At 44.8% G+C, this 19,565-nt stretch overlaps 1 protein-coding gene across 1 annotated transcript in view; it reads left to right on the plus strand.

Moving 5' to 3' along the window:
• Window positions 1–19,565, plus strand: part of LOC309557595 (protein mono-ADP-ribosyltransferase PARP14-like) — an 81,714-nt gene that overhangs the window by 43,745 nt on the left and 18,404 nt on the right. Inside the window, exons 9-12 of the mRNA XM_082260390.1 lie at window positions 1,423–1,540; window positions 1,719–1,868; window positions 8,340–8,402; window positions 16,161–16,337. Coding sequence (XP_082116516.1) covers window positions 1,423–1,540; window positions 1,719–1,868; window positions 8,340–8,402; window positions 16,161–16,337 — 508 coding nt within the window. The remainder of the gene's footprint in view (window positions 1–1,422; window positions 1,541–1,718; window positions 1,869–8,339; window positions 8,403–16,160; window positions 16,338–19,565) is intronic.

Raw genomic sequence — 19,565 nt, forward strand, 5'->3', positions numbered from 1 at the left:
GAAGGGTTTGGTCACCCTGCCATAGCAGTCAGAGTCAGTTAACCCTACACTACACTACGGACACCCTGGCACTTAACACTTTCCCTACAGAAACTAATTTTTTGCATCTAACTAAAGTGTAAAAGAGCACTCTAACTACACTAGATATCCCTTTCCTCACACTAATAAATGTTAAATGACACTTTTGAAGCAAATTTAACAGAACTGCTTCCACTCTCTTCCATGTCCCTGTATTACAATGCTAGGAATTTGCCAGGGCTATCTTATATACTGGGGGGCGTATTCACTAATGATTGGCCTAGGGACCCCCTAGTCACTCCAATCACATTCCTAGCATTCTCTTGCCCCTTCAATTGGCTTTTACTAATGGTTCTGGTCCAATCACGGGCTTTTAAAGCCCACTTCCTGACCCATTGCATTTTGGTCGGTTCTGGTTGCCGAATTCTGAACTTTTTCACCAAAAAGTTCTAAATTCGCCCGAACCTCGAACAGCCAATGTTCGGGTCGAACCGATGGTCGACCCGAACCGTTCGATCATCCCTAGATAGGAGGAGTGGCGGGGGCAGCATACAGAGGAACCAATCTCCTCCATTTTCCTCCTGCAGCTACAGGAGGAAAAAGGAGGACAGTGATTTCTCTACATGCTGCCCCCGCCGCCCCTCCCATCCAGGTGTACAGGGGACCTGCACAGGCAATTGCAACCCCTGCAAACCCCCGCAGTTACACCCCTGGAAAGATCCCTGGTGCTGCACATCCATGGAGTCCTATGATGGTAGGAAAGAAACAGAAAACCTTAGCCTGGGCTCCCGCCAGGCCACGCCCCCGACATGTTTTTCTCCGCCCCCCCGCATCTTATTCATGGGTCTTACTGCAGGTTTATTGTTCACTGGGCAGGCAGGTTGCCCAGGAAGCTGTTAAGCTGGATGAAAAAATAGTGGTGCCACCTTTTGGGCTATGCATTGCAGCAGAAGTGTGTAAATAATAAGACCAGCTGAACAGAATTACAATTCTCCAAGTAAAACCGTCTACATATGTGAACTATTAGTCAGTTCAAATCACCAAAAGGTGAGCAAAGTTACCGTTTTCTTTTCTGTAGAAAGCAGCCACATCCTGATTGTGTGTCTCTCTCTCCAGAGGTCTGACATGCCCCCTGCTGAGTCAGGCCAATAGCTTTGCAGTTAGCAAAGCTCACACTCCCTGCTGATTGGAGAGCTCTAACTCCGACTCTGCAGGGGGCATGCCAGACCTCTGCAGAGAGACTACTGCTTCCACACAGAGAGCAAGGGTCCTTATTCTCTTGCTGGGCTCATATTGTGAGGATTGTATGAAATAATTATTTTGTACAAAGTATATGTATATATATATATATATATATATAATGCAGTATGATGGAACTCAGTGCTGTTTCTGCATCTTGTATAGGAGTTTTCCAAAGAACATAACAGCCGGATGGACAGAAACGGTGCAGCAAGCATTGAGAGCGATATGTTGGCACCAGGAACCTCCCAGAGCTCATATACCAGTCCTGGAGTTGGTTCAGGTGAGTGGGGATGGCAACAGACTGGTATCATGCTGGCTTCATCAAAATTCAGATATGACGAAGATGAGTGGCTCAATGGATCAGCAGAGATTCATTGGTAGTATTGCTGGCAGAGTTCAGAAAGACTGCTGGAATAGTCCTGGATGGGGATAATCCCTCTTCTTCTTATCTGTTGCAGTCGTCTATGGCACAGCGAGCACGCCGACATCGGGGATCCATGAAATGACGATCGGATCGGTCACTTATCAGGTGAAAACTGGAGATATAACAAAGGAGGATACGGACATCATCGTCAATTCCACTGACCGGTCATTCACCATGAGATCAGGTATGTCCTGGTGGTGGTGGGGGAGCTGATAAATCCCTTTAAACACCCTCATCCCAATACGATTTATTTCCAGTCTGCTCCAGAAATATGCATTTTGAACCATGCAATAAATACATTTTATATAAAGTGGCTTCAGTGTTAAAAAAAAGTGCAAAACGTGCTTCCAACGTGCAATAAATGTGTGCAAATATGCAATGATTATATCTGGATATTATGCACATAGATTTACTTTTAAGAACTTTGGAAATCATTGCATATTTGCACACATTTATTGCACGTTGGAAGCACGTTTTTGCACTTTTTTAACACTGAAGCCACTTTATATTAACCACTTGCCTTCTGTGCACTTAAACACCCTTCCCATCCAGGCCAATTTTCAGCTTTCAGCGCTCGCACGCTTTGAATGACAATTGCGCGGTCATGCTACACTGTACCAATATGAAATTTTTATCATTTTTTTCACACAAATAGAGCTTTCTTTTGGTGGTATTTAATCACCTCTGGGTTTTTTATTTTTTACAAAAAAAAAGAAAAAATACAGAAAATTTTGAAAAAAAAAAAAAGTTTTTCTTATTTTCTGCGAGTAAATTTTGAAAATAAATTTTTCTCCCTCACTGATGTGCGCTGATGAGGCGGCACTGATGGGCACTGATAGGCTGCACTGATGGGCACTGATGAGGTGGCACTTATGGGCACTGATGAGGTGGCACTTATGGGCACTGATGAGGTGGCACTTATGGGCACTGATGAGGAGGTACTAATATGCCGCACTGATGAGCAGAGATGTATAGTAACGAAGTAGAACTACTTAAGTACTGTACTTAAGTACCGAAATGCGGTATCTGTACTTTCCTAGAGTAGAATTTTTTTCTCCTACTTCTACTTTTACTTCACTACATTTTTTCGATGATTTCGATACTTCTACTCCGATATTTTTTTTTTGTGCTGCATAGTTACTCGTTACTATTATAAAAATTACCACTGCCAGAACAGTAGATGGCAGGTTACATAAAGCTCAAAAAAATGTGTATAATGTCATTTGTAAATCAGCGCATACGAAAATAAAGGCTGTGTATAATAAAAGCTGCTATACCAAATCTTTCCAATAAAAAGAAAATATGAAACAAACAAATAAATGGTGCTACAGCGCTTAAAGTGCATCAAGAAACTACTAACAAACACAGGTTAATCATTTGAATAAATCATTTGAAATAATAAAAAACAATATGATGTTCAAACTTTTGACTTCTTTCTTTAATAACTACATAACACAGTACTTGTACTTCTACTTTCAGTACTTGAGTAGAATTTTTTTTTCAAAACTACTGGTACTTTTTACTTTTAGTACTTAAGTAGCAAATTTTTTGAAAAAACTACTTGCAATACTTACGTAAAAAAAATGTTGAATACTTTAGTACTTCTACTTAAGTAACTTTTTCTGCGAGCACTTCCACTTCTACTCAAGTCACTTTTTGATCGAGCACTTGTACTTTTACTCAAGTAGAAATTTAGAGTACTTTATACAAGTCTGCTGATGAGCACTGATAGGCGGCACTGATAGGCGGCACTGCTGGGCACTGAGAGGTGGCACTGCTGGGCACTGAGAGGCGGCACTGATAGGCAGCACTGACGGGCACTGGCGGATGGCACTGATGGACACTGACGGGTGGCACTGATGGACACTGATGGGCGGCACTGATGAGCACTGATGGGCAGCACCATCAGTGCCCACACTCAGTGCCCATAGTGCTGCCAGTCAGTGCTCATCAGTGCCTAGATGAGCAGGCACTGATGGGCACTGACTGGCAGCACTATGGGCACTGATTGTGGGTATTGATGGGGGCACTGATGGCGGGCACTGTGGGCACTGATGGGGGGGCAATGTGTGTGGTTCTTTTACCTTTAGTAATCAGGGCACTGGTGATCAGTGCCCTGATTACATTCCTGTGTGTCCCCAGCGGCTGTGAGGCTCCCCCTCCTTCCTCACACTGCAGTGTCTGTATGAGGAAGGAGCGCCGGCGATGAGAGATGATCTCATATGTTTACATATGAGATCATCTCTCATTGGACGGCTTGATCACGTGGTGAATGGCCGCTGTGATTGGCCATTCACCGCGATCTGTGATCGGCCGTGTCCAAGGGACACGGCCGACACAGATTCCCCCCGATGCGCGCTTGCGGGAGCGCGCGGGGGGCGTGTCTCTGGAGGCCGTTTAAAAACGGCCTCCCGAAAATTCGAGTCCGCGCTGCAGCCGTATATAGGCTGTAGCGCGGATGGGAGGGGGTTAAATTTATTTATTGCATGGTTCAAAATGCATATTTACTAAAGGGTAATAGCGCCTCACCATATACATCACCTTTTTTAACCACTTTACCACCAGAGGATTTTGCTGTCTTACGTCTGGGCCACTTTTTGCGATTCGGCACTGTGCAACTTTAACTGACAATTGCGCGGTTGTGCGACGCCGTACCCAAACAAAATTTAAGTCTTTTTTTTCCCCACAAACAGAGCTTTCTTTTGGTGGTATTTGATCACCTGTGCGATTTTTACTTTTTGCGCTATAAACAAAAAAAGAGCGTCAATTTTGCAAAATGTATATATATTATATAATATATTTTCTTAACCACTTAAGCCCCGGAAGATTTTACCCCATTCCGACCAGGGTTTTTTTTGCGATTCGGCACTGCATGACTTTAACGGACAATTGCGTGGTCGTGCGACACTGTACCTAAATGATTTTGACGTCCTTTTTATCCTACAAACAGAGCTTTCTTTTGGTGGTATTTGATCACCTGTGCGATTTTTACTTTTTGCGCTATAAACAAAAAAAGAGCGTCAATTTTGCAAAAACAACAATATTTTTCACATTTTTTTATATGAAATTCCCCCCCCCCCAAAAAAAAATGTAAAAATCAAAATTTTTTATCATTTTAGGTCAATTTGTTTTATGCTACATATGTTTGGTAAAAAAAAAAATCGCAAAAAGCGTATTTTGATTGGTTTGCGCAAAAGTTATTGCGTTTACTAACTAAGGGAAAGATTTCTGTAATTTTTGGTGTTTTTTTTTAACGCGTAATGGCGGCGATCTGCGATTTTTTTTGCGGGACCTTGACATTGCGGCGGACAGATCGGACCCTTGACTGACATTTTTGACACTTTTGGGGGTACCAGTGACATTACTACAGTAATCAGTGCTATAAATATGCACTGTTACTGTAAAAATGACACTGGCAGGGAAGGGGTTCATTTTATTGGAGAGGGAGGGGTTAATGTATGCCTGGTGCTTACTGACGTGTGTGGGGGGAGGTGACTATGTGACACAGGCAGAGATCGCAGGTTGAGCTATGCTGAACCCTGCAATCTGACCCTGCCTGTCACTTAGGAGATCCGTCCACTTTGTTTACACAAGCAGGCGGATCTCCAGACTCGATTCCCCAACGATCGGGGAAGAGCGGCGGTGATCGCCGCCGCTCCTCCCCTGGCCCGACTCCCGCTGTGACTGAATACAGTGGGAGCGAGCCTCCGGTGGCGCGCGCGCGCTGCCGAGAGAGGGGAATGCCTGGCGACGTAGTACTACGTCGCCAGACGTTATCGAGCCACTTTGCCGCAGTAGAGCTCCGGTGAGCGGCGGTAAAGTGGTTAAGCACCACACTTAAATTGACAGTGAAATGTCCATACCTTTAGGCCACTTTCACGTCAACGGATGGATGAAAAACAGACATCAACAATGCATCTCTATGTAAAAACGAATGACAACGGATGATTATCCGTTAACATCCGTTTTCATCCGCTTCCGTCAATGTTCGTTTTTTGGAACGGATGAATGCCCTATTTTTGATCCGTCAAAAAAATGGATCGGACAAATAACGGATGTAAATGGACGAACAGTCCGTTTTCAAAAACGGATGAAAAACGGATGAAAGATGGATGAAAAACTGATACATTTTGACGTGGCTGAACTGATGAACTAAGGGCTCTTTCACACAGGCGCTCCTCCGTATGTCCGTTTTTCATCTCATTTTTTTGCGTATGAAAAACGGACATAATGCATGTCAATGGGATTGTGGATGTCAGCGGATGACCACGGGATGATAAACGGACATACGGACCAGATGACACAAGTGTCATCCGTGTCTGTAAAAAAAAAAAAAAGTGCCGGAGCGGATCAAAAAACGGTCCGCCCCGTGTGAAAGGAACCTTAGAGTTAAAGGGTAGGCGCTGTCATTCAATATTCATGCTCCAGAAATAATCATCTCTAATACAGTTTGGTTTCCAGCCTCGTATGTCTGTCCTGGGTCCTCATTGTCCTCTTTCTGTCATCTCCTTCATTGTCCCTTCCCCCTCCGATTCTTCATTGTTATAAGAAAAGTAACAACCTCTGATCACCAGGAACAGTTACAAGGAAGATAAAAGTTACAAAGTAAAAGTAAATATTAGAAAGCTGAGAAATAACACGAGGAGATCCTCAGGCAAGTGAGTGCCATGAGGTCTGATCTCCTGATCAAAAATAAATAAAAATAAAAAGAGACTTTTAACCATTTCACTACCAGAGCAATTTTTGCATTTTTTTGGCCCAAACCCCTCTAATATCGGGCACTTTCACCCCCTTCCTGCCCAGGCCAATTTTCAGCTTTTAATGCTGTCACACTGACAAGTGTAGCATGACAATTGCGCAGTCATGCTACACTGTACCCATATGACATTTTTTATCATTTGTTCACACAAATAGAGCTTTCCTTTGGTGGTATTTAATCACCAATACAATAAAGTGAATCCTTAACCACTTCAGCGCCGGAAGGTTTTACCCCCCTTCCTGACCAGGCCCTATTTTGCGATTTGGCACTGCTTTATTTTACCGGACAATTGCGCGGTCGTGCGACGCTGTACTCAAACGAAATTTACGTCCTTTTTTTCCCACAAACAGAGCTTTCTTTTGGTGGTATTCGATCACCTCTGCGTTTTTTATTTTTTGCGCTATAAACAAAAAAAGAGCGAAAATTTTGAAAAAGAAACAATATTTTTCACATTCTGCTATATGACTTTCTCAAAAAAAATTTGCAAATCAAATTTTTTTTAACATTTTAGGCCAATTTGTTTTCTGCTACATATTTTTGGTAAAAAAAATTGCAATAAGCGTATTTTGATTGATTTGCGCAAAAGTTATTCGTGTCATTTTTATTGTTTTTTTTTAACAGGACTGCGATTTTTTTTGCAGGACTGCGACATTGCGGCGGACAGATCGGACCCCTAACTGACACTTTTGACACTTTTGGGGGGACCAGTGACATTATTACAGTAATCAGTGCTAAAAATATGCACTGTCACTGTAATAATGACACTGGCAGGGAAGGGGTTAATCCAGGGGTGATCAAAGGGTTAAGTGTGAGCCTAGGGGGTATGGGGGAGGGACTTGTGGAAACAACACAGAGACCTGTGATCTTATATAGGAGGAGCTCTGTGTTCATTCCAGAGAGAACAACGGTCTGCTGTGTTTACAACAGCAGACCGTCGTTTTCTCTCAGCGGGGAGCAATCGCGGCTGCCAGTCCCGTGGATCGCTTCCCTGCTTCCTAATGGGGGCAGGCATATGCCTCTGGCGGCGCGCACGTGAACCGTCGTACCGATTCACGCAGCCGAGCCAGCCTGCCGCAGTATATCTGCGGCGGGTGGTTGGCAAGTGTTTAAAAATTACTTTTCCCTTTCAATCTGCAGCCGCTGTAGTTTTCGGAAAATGCAATATGGCCGCCTGGAGGTGTTCTGTACACAGAATGTATACTGACCACACCCCCCAGAAACATCATTTCCTGCTTGTGTGATTGGCTCACTGATTTTCCCAGTAGTCTGCACTACAAGTCAGATTTCTGGCATCCCCTGCAACACAAATGTCGTTTTTGGTGAGATCCTCCCAATACGTCTAAAGGGATGCAGACCCAGCAGCTTTCCTCATTAGTGCTCTGCAGCTGTACAGCTGATTGATAATTATGAAACCACTCCCATTAGACTCACTCGGCACAAGGGCACAGAGAAACAGCTTTTACTTCAAAATAACAAAAGGTAGAAATATGTAGCAAAGGTTGTTAGAATCCCTGCAATATACAGAGATCATCCAGAGGGGAATGCTTTTTTTCTCATCAAAAGTGGATTTACGTTTTAAATACCAAACATGTTATACTTACCTGCTCTGTAATGGTTTTGCACAGAGCAACCCCAATTCTCCTCATGAGTAAGCTCCGGTGGGGAGAGTGAAACTCGTTGGGAACTAGGCCTGGCAAGGGTTCCAGGCTGAGACTGCCATCCACTATTATACAGCAGGTCTTGACTTGATGTGCGGCTCCCAGAACATCACTCTACTATTATTAAACAACCTAAAATTAGCATATAAGCACTCAATATTTTAATCATTAGTAAAAAACATAATTTTCTTTCTTTATCAGTTGGATTCTCTTAATCAGGTTGCTGTTTCCCTTCTAGGTGTGTCTAAAGCCATCTTGGATGCTGCAGGACAGAGCGTGGTGGATGAGTGCTCCCGGCTGGGTAAGAGGCCTCAGATTGTCATTGTAATGCCTGGCAGACATATTTTGCTGCAGAATAAATATCCTTCCCTTGAAGATGTCACCGTCTCCTGCAGAGCAAGAAACTGTAGATCTGTAGATCACTGCAGCCTCCATTATCTTCCAACATCCTGAGGATAAATATCTGCCTCTAATGCCCCATATTTTAGTGTCATACAGTGGCGGCTGGTGCATTGGGGGCGCAGGGGCCCCACCCCCCTATCCATGCATCAGACCCCCTAATCTACATGCAGGGCGCCGGACGCATGGATTCCAATGGGGTTTTTTTTTAAGCACGTGATTAGAGCCAGAGGCTTCAAAAAAGGGTGGGCTTGGGGCGCAGAGCACTGCGCCCCGAGCCCACCTAGTTGTGTGACAATAGCGAATTAATATTTGCTATTGCCACACTGATTCTCCTCCCAGCCAATCAGGAAGTGGGTTTTGAGACCCGTTTCCTGATTGGCCTAAAGGAGAGTCCATGCTATTGGCCAAGGAGGAGGAGGAGGGAGGAGACGCAGGGGAAGCCGCTGCCGGGGGAAGCCGCCGCCGGAGATGAAGCTGATGGGAGGCTTCTAATGGGGCCAGGCAGGATTCCACCAACTAGAGCCCTGTGCGGGCCTGTTTTCTTAAACCCGCACCCGCCCGCAAACCGCTGAATGTATGACCAGGACCGCCCGCACCCGCAACCTATGTGTTCCACACCCACCCGCACCCGCAATGTTTGTGTACAATCCTGCAAACTTTATCTCAGTGCTGGCCCTTATCTGCAGTCAAAGCCCTTATCTTATAATGCTGTATAATGATGCTGAAAAGAGGTCTTACAGTTAGAGGCTCATCATGCTCTCCCTGCAGCTATGGTTCCTCCTTCTCCTTCCCCAGCCAATAACCACATCATACAACGTTGCCTGATACAGTGCCAGACCAAACCATTACAGACATGCTCTCCCCGCAGCTATGGTTCCTTCCTTCCCCAGCCAATAACCTCATACAACGTCTGATACAGTGCCAGACCAAACCATTACACAGAAAAAGGAGGGGGGGCAAAGAAGAAAAGTCTTCCCAGACCTCGCCCCGTCAGCTCTCGTTACTCTTCTCGGGGTATGGTACACTGACAGTCATGGCGAAGCGAGGTCAGGGAAGACTTTTCTTCTCTGCCCCCCTCCTTTTCCTGTGTAATGGTTCGGTCTGGCACTGTATCAGCGTTGGTTATTGGCTGCGCTGGGGAAGGAAGAAACCATAGCTGTGGGTAGAGCATGCACACGTACAGTGAGTCCTTACATCATAGAGTTCCCCGCGGGTCTCCCGCATAAGTTCCTGACCGCCCGCACCCGCCCGCAGCAATGGGAAAACTGCCTGCACCCGCGAGATTTGCATTGTGCACCCAATGCAGCCCTCTACCACCAACTCCTGAGAGTGTTCCAGGCCAGATACCCGGAAATCAATGCAAGTATCTGATTGTGTTCTATTTCTCATGTCAGCGCTCTTTAATGTGAGTGAGACGACGAGGGTAGGGGGGAGGGGGTGGTGTTATGGTTTGCGAACTGGTGTGGTCCAGGGAGGGGGGGGGTAGGGTGTGGTCCAGCTGCTGCCCCCCCCCCCCCCGGCCCATGGAGCACCAGTCACCACTGGTGTCATATATATATATATATATATATATATATATATATATATATATATATGACATCATTGCAATGCTTTACTAGAATCGGTGTTTTGGAAGCTGTCAGAACTTTGTCCCAAAGTCATAGAAATCAGGTTCTGGTAAGAAAGTGAAGCAGTTTCAGAGGGGCACACAGGGATGGGTTTTGGCCAGTAAAGGTAATAATGGTCATCTTATGGTGTCTGTCCTTAGGCTGGACTTTACTTATTAACCACTTGAAGACCGGGCATTTTCTGGCAATTTTTGTTTACATGTGAAGTTAAATAAAAAATTATTAACTTATTATATTTTTTTATTTATTTTTTTAATCCCTTTTATTGCTGTCACAAGGAATGTAAGCAACCTTGTGATAGCAATAGGCAGTGACAGGTACTCTTTTTGGAGGGACCTGGGGCCCTTTAAGACCCCAAATCCCTCCTCTGCACTTGAAAGCATTCAAGATCTGCGTTTTTGAATACATCCAATTTTGAAAAAAATGGCGCCTGTAACATCCCCGTAAATCAGAAATTATGCCATGTCATCGCTTCTGGGTTACCATAGTGGAACTGCCGCCGGCTAGTAGCTTAGGTCTCCCGATGGGACTGGAGAGCCCGAGAGAGCCATGGAACGGGGGGTGGGGTTTGGCGGGGGGAAGTCCCCTCCCTCTGATTGTAATAGCAATTGAATGGCTAGCTAGCTGCTCCAGGTTATTATTACAAGAGAGCCGAGCGTCGGCTTTAAAAAATGTTACCGAGGTGACGCCTGCAGCTGCATATCATCCCGCTACAACCACTTGAAGTCACATGACGTTCCAGGTGTGTGATTTGGCGGCAATCGGTTAATCCATCAACTTTTTTTGTTTTTAAAATATCTTTTTAGAACCTCTGCCAGATCTTTATTGCCGTTTGTGTCCTTGCTGGGGAGATTTTTTTTCCTTTCTTTTAGGCCTGGTGACCATTTTCACCAAAACCCAAAGTGAAGGGAAATCCAAATATTTGTGTGGTCACGGAAACAGGAAATGAGGTGACACCTGTCCTGGTGACACCCCTCGCTTTGGAGAGATCGCTTCTTACTTCCTGCTGTGTCTCTGGGACAGGAAGTGAAGGGAAATCTATTTGACAGGGACACAGACAGCAGATCAAACCTGAGGAGGTCATAGAATCTCCCAAATCTATAAAATAAAAAGCTTCGGCTTTACATACACTATTTAGAGTTTTTTTTTTTTTTTTTTTTTTAAGGACTAGCTTTACTCCTTTTTTTATTTCCCACTCTCTTTTTGCAACTCTTGTAACCTTTGTAACTCTTGCATCCCTTTGTGAGAGTCCATTCACACTGCCGCGACTTGTGAGGTGACTTGTGTGCCCTCAAGTCGCCCCAAGTCGCTTGACATAACAAATGCAATGTAAATGAATGAGAGCCGTCTTAATTGGCACTACTGAAGTCGCTCCGACTTCAGAAAAGGGTCCTGTACTACTTTGAGGCGACTTGTATCCGACTTGTCCCATATACTTCAATGGGAGTCGCCTCCTTATCTTATTTGAAGCGACTTGTGATCCGACTTTCCATTAAAATGGTCCTGAACCAGAAAAAAAGATAATTTGTATTAGAATTTTTAGTAGAACAGGGATAGGGCTCCTCTGCACCTGAGCGTTTTTGTTGCGGGCATTTATCTGCATTTTTTGGGCGTCTTTGGAGGCCCGATAAATGCCTGCAACAAAAACGCCCAGGTGGAGCGGAGCCCTATCCCTGTTCTACTAAAAATTCTAAGAAAAATTATATTTTTTTTCTGGTTCTGGACATGCTACAGAGTTGAAACTTCACAGGTACACTTTTTAGACCCCCCAGATACTATATCCAAAGAAATCTCTCTTTTTTTTTTCAATAATTGGCTCTCTATCAAAAACGACAATTTTTAAGAACTCTTTTTTGTGTGATTGAGCATGACCCAGAAGCATCATATTCTGATTGGCCAAGTACAAAGTCGTCTATCATACAAGTCGCGCTGAAGTCGCGCTGAAAGTCGCACTAACAAGTCGCCCCTTATGAGGCGACTAAGCCCCCATTCACACTAGGGCGACTCACGAGGCGACTTGCGTCGCCCCAGGTCGCCCCAGGACGCTTGACAGGTTCAAAGCAATGTAATTCAATCAGTGCCGTCTTAATTGCCGCTACTAAGGTCGCTCCGACTTCATTAAAAGGGTCCGGTACTACTTTGAGTCGCCCAGTGATCCGACCTGTCCCATATACTTCAATGGGAGTCGCCTCCTTATCTTAATTGAAGCGACCTGTGATCGGACTTGTCATCCGACTTTCCAAAAAAATGGTCCTGAACAAGAAAAGAGCATAATTTTTATTAAAACATGAATATGTCTTCTGTCAACCTGGCCGTTTTTCTTGCAGGCATTTATCGGTCATTTTTTTAGTCAGGCATGTCTTTTTTTGTATTTAGTGTCTGGGGGTTCTAAAAAGTGTACCTGTCAAGTTTCAGCTTTGTAGCATGTTTAGAACACCCCAAAAAATAGCATTTTTCTTATAATTTCAGTAGGGCGGTTTCTCTCCGGCTGGCTTTTTTTCTTGCAGGCATTTATCGGGCATTTTTTTAGGCAGGCATGTCATTTTTTGTATTTAGTGTCTGGGGGGTCTAAAAAGTGTACCTGTCAAGTTTCAGCTCTGTAGCATGTCCAGAACCCCTAAAAAAAAAAAGCATTTTCCTTATAATTTCAGTAATACGGCTTCTCTGCGGCTGGCTTTTTCTCTTGCAGGCATTTATCGGGCATTTTTTGGGCGTCTTTGGAGGCATGTGCTTCTTAAAAATTATATGAAAAAAGCTCTTCTTTTTTTTTTTTTTTTTTTTTACGTTTCTGGACAGACAGACAAAAGATGTTTTTCCTTCATGTGAGTGACCTCAATTGTGATTGGCCAAATAAAAAGTCGCCTCGCGCTGAAGTCGCGCCAAAGTCGCTCTAAGTCGCGCCAAAGTCTTGCTAAGTCGCGCCAAAGTCGCACTGGAAGCGATGCTACTTTAGTTTTTTAGTTCAGCCAATAGAAGGGAAAAAAATGATACAGCCCTGTACTCACATTTGATCCGGATACATTGTTTTTATTTCTAGCCTTTTATATTCATCAGCCCTAGGAAAGAATAATGTACCTTTTTACATATAAAACAACCAAACAGAATAAATCGCGCTTTCACAGCCCCCACAAATAGATTATAGTGTCATCAAAACATAAATACAAATGAAAAGTTCATACAAAAAGTCAAATCAAAGTGCTCAGTGCAAAAAACTCCAAACATAGTGAAGAGGTGACACCAAAAAGAAATTCTTCTTTTCCTCTCCAGCAGATAGGTACACAGCGCACTCCCCAGAGATTTATAAACCTTTTTATAGACCCCAACTGGATGTCTCTCACACTGAGCCGTGGAGTTTAGCTCTCTGTTCCATCCAGTATAGAATCCTATACATTTCGACAAATGGGTACCAGCATACATTTATTGGCGCTCCTGCACCTTTAAGAGACGCTACAGGTAGCTCAGTGACATGAAGAGAGAGATAGAGGAGCCTCTCATAATGCAGTACTTTCAATTTTATGAGTAAGTGCTACTTGGAGTGCGAAACGCGTTAACTTTCAGCTGTACCCCCACACTGTCTGTGATGATTTTATGGAATATGCAATAAAGGTTGAAGAAGTGCAGCAAATTCCGGATCCTCTTCTTTCCTGGAGCTTTGCAGACGAGCTGTGCTAGCACCTTCACCCTGATTGGCTGGTAGATGGACTGCTAATTACTCACCTGCAGCAGCTTTGCTTGTGCCTAAATCTGTTTGGCTGACAATATTGTGTAATGAGTCCCTCAGCGTTTAGATCGGCCAGTAATACAATGTTCCATCTTCTGATGATTGAGAGTCAATACATTCACAGTATGACACCTCACTGGGACAATACGATTGGATACAGTAGACTTACATAATACCAGTTGTGACGAATGCCCTTTTGCCTGGACGTTCGCCACGGGCTCCTGGAGGTGTGCGGAGGCTAGCCTCCTGCCTACTGACTATGGGCCCTGGCTTTTAACCACTTGCTGACCTCCGCAAGACTATTTACTGCGGCGGTCAGCCCCTCACAGGCAGAGCAACGTAGTACTACGTCGCTAGCCTGTGAGGGTCTAGGGAGCGAGCGCGCGCCGCTGGAGGCCCGCCCCCGCTCCGGCGTGGTCACGGACCCCCCCGCACGTGTGCCCGGCGGACCCGATGTCCACCGGGCACTCGCGATCGTCAGTGGAGAGGGAGAAAGGCAGGCGGCTGATGTAAACACAACCATCTGTCATTCTCCCCTGTGTAGGAATGGTGATCATACGGTTCTACTATGTAGGACTGTTGATCAGTGTTCCTACACCTCAAGCCACAGCCAATCACAGTTAGAATCACGCCCCTAGGGACACACATAACCCCTCCCTCTCAAAAAAAAGTTAACCCCTTCACTGCCAGTGTCATTTTACAGTAACAGTACATATGTATAGCACTGATTACTGTAGTAATGTCACTGGTACCCCCAAAAGTGTCAAAAATGTCAGTCAAGGGTCCGATCTGTCTGCTGCAATGTCACAGTCCCGCAAAAAAAATCGCAGATCGACGCCATTACGCGTTAAAAAAAAACAACAAAAATGACAAAAATCTTTCCCTTTGTTAGTAAACGCAATAACTTTTGCGCAAACCAATCAAAATACGCTTATTGCGATTTTTTTTTACCAAACATATGGTAAAAAAAAAAAATTGGCCCAAAATGTTAAAACATTTAGATTTTTACTTTTTTTTGGGGGGGGGAATTTCATATAAAAAAATGTGAAAAATATTGTTATTTTTGCAAAATTGACGCTGTTTTTTGGTTTATAGTGCAAAAAGTAAAAATCGCACAGGTGATCAAATACCACCAAAGGAAAGCTCTGTTTGTGGGAAAAAAAGGACGTCAAATTTGTTTAGGTACAGCGTTGTACGACCGCGCAATTGTCCGTTAAAGTCACGCAGTGCCGAATCGCAAAATAGGCCCTGGTCAGAAAGGGGGTAAAATCTTCCGGGGCTTAAGTGGTTAAGGGAACACTACTCTTTGTAAAGTGTATCCTGGGGGGGGACCCTTGGAGTAATGTTACTTTGGATTCACGTCCACATCTCCCCAAGACACACAGACTCTGGGACTCTAGGCCCAGTAACCATGCTAAAGGCCTAGATGGCACGTTATCAATAAGGACTGCTCTACACAGTCAGACTCATAGCAGATGCTAATATCATCAGTCCCCTAGGCCCCTCTTATGTCTAAGTCACCCTGTGTCTCTATTAGGGGCACAGGGTGACTGAGAAATTGATGGGCAGCTTCTTAATGGACACTGAGAATATGGTTTTGATTACTTCAAATGGGACAGTAATATTTATCCACAATATCCCTCAAGAAATCTATGATACAATAATTCCACTGTATCAGAATGATGGAACATTGTATGAGCTTTGACTCATAGACTATTATAGATCGTTGCCATGAAGTCTGTGACTTCTGAATAATCAAAGCATTGCTTAGATGTGGATTCCATGTACTTCAATGTTGGAGATGGACAAACTGCTACTGGGGTCTCCTGCTATTGTCTGTTTAATAAGGTGTTCTGTGTTTATACTTAGGATAATGTGTAATTGTTGTAGCCTTGTTGCAGTGCTGAGTTAATTAGCATGTTAATTATAACATTGTCTGGATTTGGAATCCCATTCACCTATTGCTTCTGTCCAGATGGCTAGATAATTAGTTTAGGTTAATTATGTTTCTGTATACAATTTCATCTGCATATGATAATGTAATCAGGCTCACTTGACCTGGTGTGTTTATGGGAGTGTCATGGGCATGTTTACTATTTCTCTGTATTGTATAAAAGTGGGCCATTGAGCCTGGATTAGAAACATTAGTTTTACCCTTCATCAAGTATTGGCTGATGTTTGGGAAACTGGGAGCAATAATCACTACATCACTTGGGATTTGGGAGACTTACAACGGATATACTCAGTCAGAGTATTGGGGATCCGTTACACCAGTGAACTTTTTTTATTGGATTTTTTCCATTTACAGGATCTCGGGGTAATACAGATCATATTGTGACACAGAATGGAAATCTTCGCTGCAAGAAAATCCTCCATAAGGTCGGCACCAATTCAGCCAGCGGAATAAAAACTTTCATCACCGAGGCTCTGACCGAATGTGCTCAACTCCAGGCAACATCTGTGGCCTTCCCCGCCATAGGGACAGGTCTGTGCTCTAATAAATACTCTTATGTATCATATTCCTCCCCCATGTCACCAGCATCTCTGAAGGACCTCTTTACCAGTTCACAATCTGATTGGTTCACTCATTGGAACGGAACTTAATGGTGCTGATTGGCACATTTTGGCTGCCAATTAGAATCATTCAGGCTTGGCTGAAGTAGTTTGCTCATTTCTTGACTCAGTAGTCTCTACACTGTGGCCCTTTACTCACCTTTATCCAGCCATTTGGGCCCTATTGCTCCTGACACCAATGATGGGGCACTATTTCTCCCACTGACACTATCAATGGTGCACCATTCTCCCCACTGACACTAATGACTAGGCACAATTCCTTCCACTGACACCATCGATGGGGCACCATTCTTCTCACTAAAACCAATGACGGGGCAGTATTCCTCCCACCGACACTAATAATGAGACATTATTCCTCCCACCCACACCAATGGATGGGGCACTATTCCTCCTGCTGACACCATTGACGGGGCATTATTCCTCTAACTAACAACAACAATGGGGCACCATTCCTCCTACTGACACCAATGGATGGGGCACTTTTCCTCCCACGACACCACTGATGTGGCATCATTCCTTCCACCGACACCACTGATGGGGCACCATTCCTCCCACTGACACCATTATTGGGGCACTATTCCTCCCACTGACACTAATGATGGGGCACTATTCTTCCCACTGATGCCATAGATGGGACACTAGTCCTTCCATTGACACCAATGATGAGACACTACTCCTCCCACTGAAACCAATGATGGGACACTATTCCTCCCACTGAGACCAATGATGGGGCATTATTCCTCCCACTGAGACCAATGATGGGGCATTATTCCTCCCACTGAGACCAATGATGGGGCGGTATTCCTTCCACTGCCACCATTAATGGGGCATCATTCCTCACACTGTCACCAATGATGGGGCACTATTCCTTCCACTGACACCATTAACAGGGCACTATTCTTTCCACTGACACCATTGATGGGGCACTATTCCTCCCACTGACACCAATGACGGGACACTATTCCTCCCACTGATACCAATGATGGGGCAATATTCCTCCCACTGATACCAATGATGGAGCACTATTCCTCCCACCAACACCAATGATGGGGCACAATTCATTCCACTGATACCAATGCCAGGGCACTATTCCGCCCCCTGACACCAATGGATGGGGCACTATTCCTCCCACCGACACCAATGATGGGGCAATATTCCTCCCACTGACACCACTGATGGGGCACCATTCCTTCCACTGCCACCATTAATGGGGCACCATTCCTCACACTGTCACCATTAATGGGGCATCATTCCTCACACTGTCACCAATGATGGGGTACTATTCCTCCCACTGACACCATTAAAGGGGCACTATTCTTTCCACTGACACCATTGATGGGGCACTATTCCTCCCACTGACACCAATGATGGGGCACTATTCCTCCCACTGACACCAATGATGGGGCACTATTCCTTCCACTGACACCAATGATGAGACACTACTCCTCCCACTGAAACCAATGATGGGACACTATTCCTCCCACTGAGACCAATGATGGGGCATTATTCCTCCCACTGAGACCAATGATGGGGCATTATTCCTCCCACTGAGACCAATGATGGGGCGGTATTCCTTCCACTGCCACCATTAATGGGGCATCATTCCTCACACTGTCACCAATGATGGGGCACTATTCCTCCCACTGACACCATTAACAGGGCACTATTCTTTCCACTGACACCATTGATGGGGCACTATTCCTCCCACTGACACCAATGACGGGACACTATTCCTCCCACTGATACCAATGATGGGGCAATATTCCTCCCACTGATACCAATGATGGAGCACTATTCCTCCCACCAACACCAATGATGGGGCACAATTCATTCCACTGATACCAATGCCAGGGCACTATTCCGCCCCCTGACACCAATGGATGGGGCACTATTCCTCCCACCGACACCAATGATGGGGCAATATTCCTCCCACTGACACCACTGATGGGGCACCATTCCTTCCACTGCCACCATTAATGGGGCACCATTCCTCACACTGTCACCATTAATGGGGCATCATTCCTCACACTGTCACCAATGATGGGGTACTATTCCTCCCACTGACACCATTAAAGGGGCACTATTCTTTCCACTGACACCATTGATGGGGCACTATTCCTCCCACTGACACCAATGATGGGGCACTATTCCTCCCACTGATACCAATGATGGGGCACTATTCCTTCCACTGACACCAATGATGGGACACTATTCCTCCCTCTGACACCAATGATGGGGCACTATTTCTCCCACTGACACCAATGATGGGGCATTATTCCTCCCACTGACACCAATGATGGGGCACTATTCCTCCCACTGACACCAATGATGGGGCACTATTTCTCCCACTGACACCAATGATGGGGCATTATTCCTCCCACTGACACCAATGATGGGGCACCAGTCCTCCCACTGAAACCAGTGATGGAGCACTATTCCTCCCACTGACACCGTTGATGGAACACTATTCTTCAAACTGGTGCCAGTGATGGGACATTGTTTGCTGCCATTGATGCCAGGTCATTTTCTACTCCCACTGGTCACACTCTGCCCCCCTGTTTGATGGTCGGTGAAGGACAGTCTCCAACATCTCCGATAGTATGTCTGCAGTCTCTGACAGCTTTCTGTAGAATTATATTTATTGTGGCCCTTTGGTGATTTCTCCATATATCAAGCAGGCTGACTACTGCTGTAAACGTTAAAAGCTTGTATAAACTCCAATTGTGATATATTGCAGATTCGCAGTCTTCAGATGTGGTGGCTACAATTGTTTTCTTTTCTTTAATGGTTTTTCCTTTTATTTTGATCTGTGATCCTGCGTATGCTGCACCTCCAAGCCTAGGATGACAATGATCACTCACTCTCCTGTATGGAGGGAGCCATGGTTTTTACCTCGGCTGGACTACAAACATGTTTGTCTTTGTTATTTAGTAGTTTACAGAAGAAACGCAACATTGTTTTTGTCTTCCAGTTCAGCTCACAGGAAGTGATAAGGACATTTTCTGGAAGGATCAACAGGAATTTTCAGTTCTTGCTGAAAACAATCTCAGCAAATAAAAATGAAAGCGAATGCAGCTGCCACATCTAAAGACTGGGAATCTGCAGTATGGGACATTTGTGTTGTTGGCTTTACTTTTCT

Source organism: Pelophylax lessonae (genome assembly GCF_965119305.1).
Source record: "Pelophylax lessonae genome assembly, chromosome: 6".
Taxonomy (NCBI): domain Eukaryota; kingdom Metazoa; phylum Chordata; class Amphibia; order Anura; family Ranidae; genus Pelophylax; species Pelophylax lessonae.